We start from the raw sequence: 3,048 nt of genomic DNA, 5'->3' as shown, positions 1-3,048 counted from the left end.
AGGAGGAGGAGCAGGAGGAGCAGGAGGAGGAGGAGGAGCAGGAGGGGCAGGAGGAGGAGCAGGAGGAGGAGGGGCAGGAGGAGCAGGAGGGGCAGGAGGAGCAGGAGGAGCAGGAGGAGCAGGAGGAGCGGGAGCCATTCTTCTGAAATCTATTCTGTAATTCTCTAGAGTGCTGGGATGTCAGGAACTGCGATGTGACTCATTGATAGAGTTCTATCCCAGCATACATGAGAATCCTGTACTGAGTCCTAAAGACATAGGGGAACCCTGGAGAGCATATGAGTGCATCTGCTAAGATGATTTTTCTTCTCATTTTGTGTTTTAGGTTTGGGTCTTTAACAATGGACAGTGGCCTTCGCAATGTGGACTGTCTTTAGCTTCCTAGGGAGTCTGGGAAGTTCTAGTTTGCACAAGAAGATAACACTGGGGCACGAAATGAACACCTTTGTGAATGGAGTTCTTATTTCTACACTTCAGTATTTGATGAGGTCATGTAAATATGTACAGTTTGTAAATACATATACATATATATATATATATGAATTTTGGCTGCTGTAACAAAGACAGATTGACCTCAGCGAGCTGTAGAAGAAAGCCATGACCAGCCAGTGCTTTGGGGTGCTCTCCCTAATTCTTCACATAAGGCTGGAGAAATCAATTGCTTGGTGCCTAAAGAAAGTATTTTTTGAATTGGCATTCTTAAAATTTTGAAAGGACTGATAGTGGACACAGTGTAACTGGAGGAGACACAGGGCTTTGTGACGGGAACAGAACCTTGGTTTTACCACGGTCAGTTCCTCTGACAAGGATAAAGTGGCATTATTTCATTTGACCAGGTGCCCAAATCTCAGTTTTCCTCGTATGTTTGATTTTAGGTGAATAATTGAGCAAAAACTTTAAAGTGAATTCATTGTTTAAACTATTCATTTTTCCTTTGGTCATGAATGTGTAATTGTCATTCAGATCCTAGTATCATTTCAATTGTCTAAAGATGTATATTTCTGTACTTTAATTCTGCTATTTCATGAAAAAATAAATTTCTCAATTTTAATGTAAAAAGCTTGTGTGCTTTTGTACCTCTAGTTAGAGATACAAAATGGTGTGTTAATGTGTTTAAATCAAGAAACTGATTGCCCCACCACTGAGCCACATCTTACCACAGCCACATCCCACCACTGAGCCACATCTTATCACAGCCACATCCTACCACTGAGCCACATCCCACCACTGAACCACATCCTACCACTGAACCACATCCCACCACTGAACCACATCCCACNCCACATCCCACCACTGAACCACATCCTACCACTGAACCACATCCCACCACTGAACCACATCCCACCACTGAGCCACATCCCACCACTGAACCACAGCCCACCACTGAGCCACACCCCACCACTGAACCACATCCCACCACTGAGCCACATCCTGCCACTGAGCCACATCCTACTACAACCACATCCCACCACTGAGCTACATTTTATCACAGCCACATCTCACCACAGCCATGTCTTCAGTCCATAAGTTACCCTTAAAGAGCCTTTCTTGTGTTGGGAAATTGTTCTTAGGATATTAGATGTGAAGGTGGTGCTGTCCTTATAAACAGAGTAACACAGCACACACTTCATGCTGCACTAACTGAATTGGATCTGGAGAGATGGCTCAGCGGTTAAGAGCACTGACTGCTCTTCCAGAGGTCCTGAGTTCAGTTCCCAGCAACCACACGGTGGCTCACAACCATCTGTAATGAGATCTGATGACCTCTTCTGGCGTGTCTGAAGTCAGCTACAGTGTACTGTATACATAATAAAGAATTAAATCTTGTTTAAATAACTGTCCTTTAGGATTTTGATTGACGAGTTTTGGCAGGTCAGATTGTTGAAGGACAGTTAGACAGAATCTGGGAGCCCTAAAAGACGTTTGACATTTAACATATGACTGCAACAGACAACTGTCATCCGAAACTGAGGCGCATTCACATTTTTGATGGACTGTCATAAGAGTTTTCAATGTCACATACACCCTTATGGAAGTAAGACCAAATGCTTGACCTACACAGAACATGGAGTTACAGATGGTTGTACCCTGCCATGTGGGTGCTGGAACTCAAATCCAAGAGTCCTCTAGAAGAGCAGCAAGTGCTCCTAACCACGGAGCCATCTCTTCTGTCCCTCTCTCTGCAGACCTTACATAGACAAGGCTAGGAAGTGTTTTCAGAAGCACACATATGTGTTTTCAGTAACACATACTGCTCATTGTATACACAGCCAGAAGGTAGACAACATAGGAAAGGCAGAAGTTCACTAGAAGGAAACCCATCTGATTAGAACCTTGAATCTCATGAAGCAAGTGATATCCTCACACTGAAGGACCCACGAGAGAACAGTGGGAGCCAGCGCTTGGTACAAATCCTGTGCTGCTGAAGGCAGATGAGCCAAGAGCAGTGCGTCTCCAATCCTCACCCTGTTACAGAGGCAAGGGATTGGGTCAATCTCAGGAACTCGCCCACTGTTCTGTTCCCATCAGCCTCAGCCCCAGGAAGACAAAAGTGCAGAGGCCCTCACACCCGAGGTCCCATCCAGACTCTCACTAGAGGAAATGAGAGACCTGTCATGGGATTCGGTGACTGTGAAGTTTAAGAAAATGTATGTGCAGCAGAGCAAGGCAGTTTGTAAGAGAGCCCACTTCCTATCGAACTACAGGCGACCCAGCTTGTTTCCTAGGAAACCACACAGCTAAGTATGGGGTACCATGATGCAAAAACCTCATCACCCCATGGATGTGGATTGGAAATGAAGGCTGCCCCTTCTGGGTTAAAGTTGGATCCCCTGGGCAGGAAGAGGGCTTTCTCATCCTCCCTGCTGTTATTTTAACCAGCATAACGCATGCCCTAGAGGCATCATCTCTGGGGATCATTGAGACATTTTACAGTTGCAGTGTGTCCTTAAGCATTTCTATTGTCCAACTCTGCTGAGGAATAAGGGACAGCTCAACTCTCTCAGACCTGTGGGGGGGGGGGGGGGGGGGGGGGGGGGGGGGGGGGGG

General features: G+C 46.0%; 1 protein-coding gene across 1 annotated transcript in view; it reads left to right on the top strand.

Annotated features, from left to right (window-relative positions):
- Tbk1 (TANK binding kinase 1) overlaps positions 1-1,059 on the top strand; it is a 36,412-nt gene extending 35,353 nt beyond the window's left edge. The window contains exon 21 of the mRNA XM_021174318.1: positions 326-1,059. Within this exon, the coding sequence (XP_021029977.1) occupies positions 326-377 (52 nt within the window). The 3' untranslated portion in view covers positions 378-1,059. The remainder of the gene's footprint in view (positions 1-325) is intronic.
- The last annotated feature ends 1,989 nt before the right edge of the window (positions 1,060-3,048 follow it).

This window comes from Mus caroli, chromosome 10 (assembly GCF_900094665.2).
Source record: "Mus caroli chromosome 10, CAROLI_EIJ_v1.1, whole genome shotgun sequence".
Classification (NCBI taxonomy): domain Eukaryota; kingdom Metazoa; phylum Chordata; class Mammalia; order Rodentia; family Muridae; genus Mus; species Mus caroli.
This window is presented reverse-complemented; position numbering and strand designations above follow the sequence as displayed.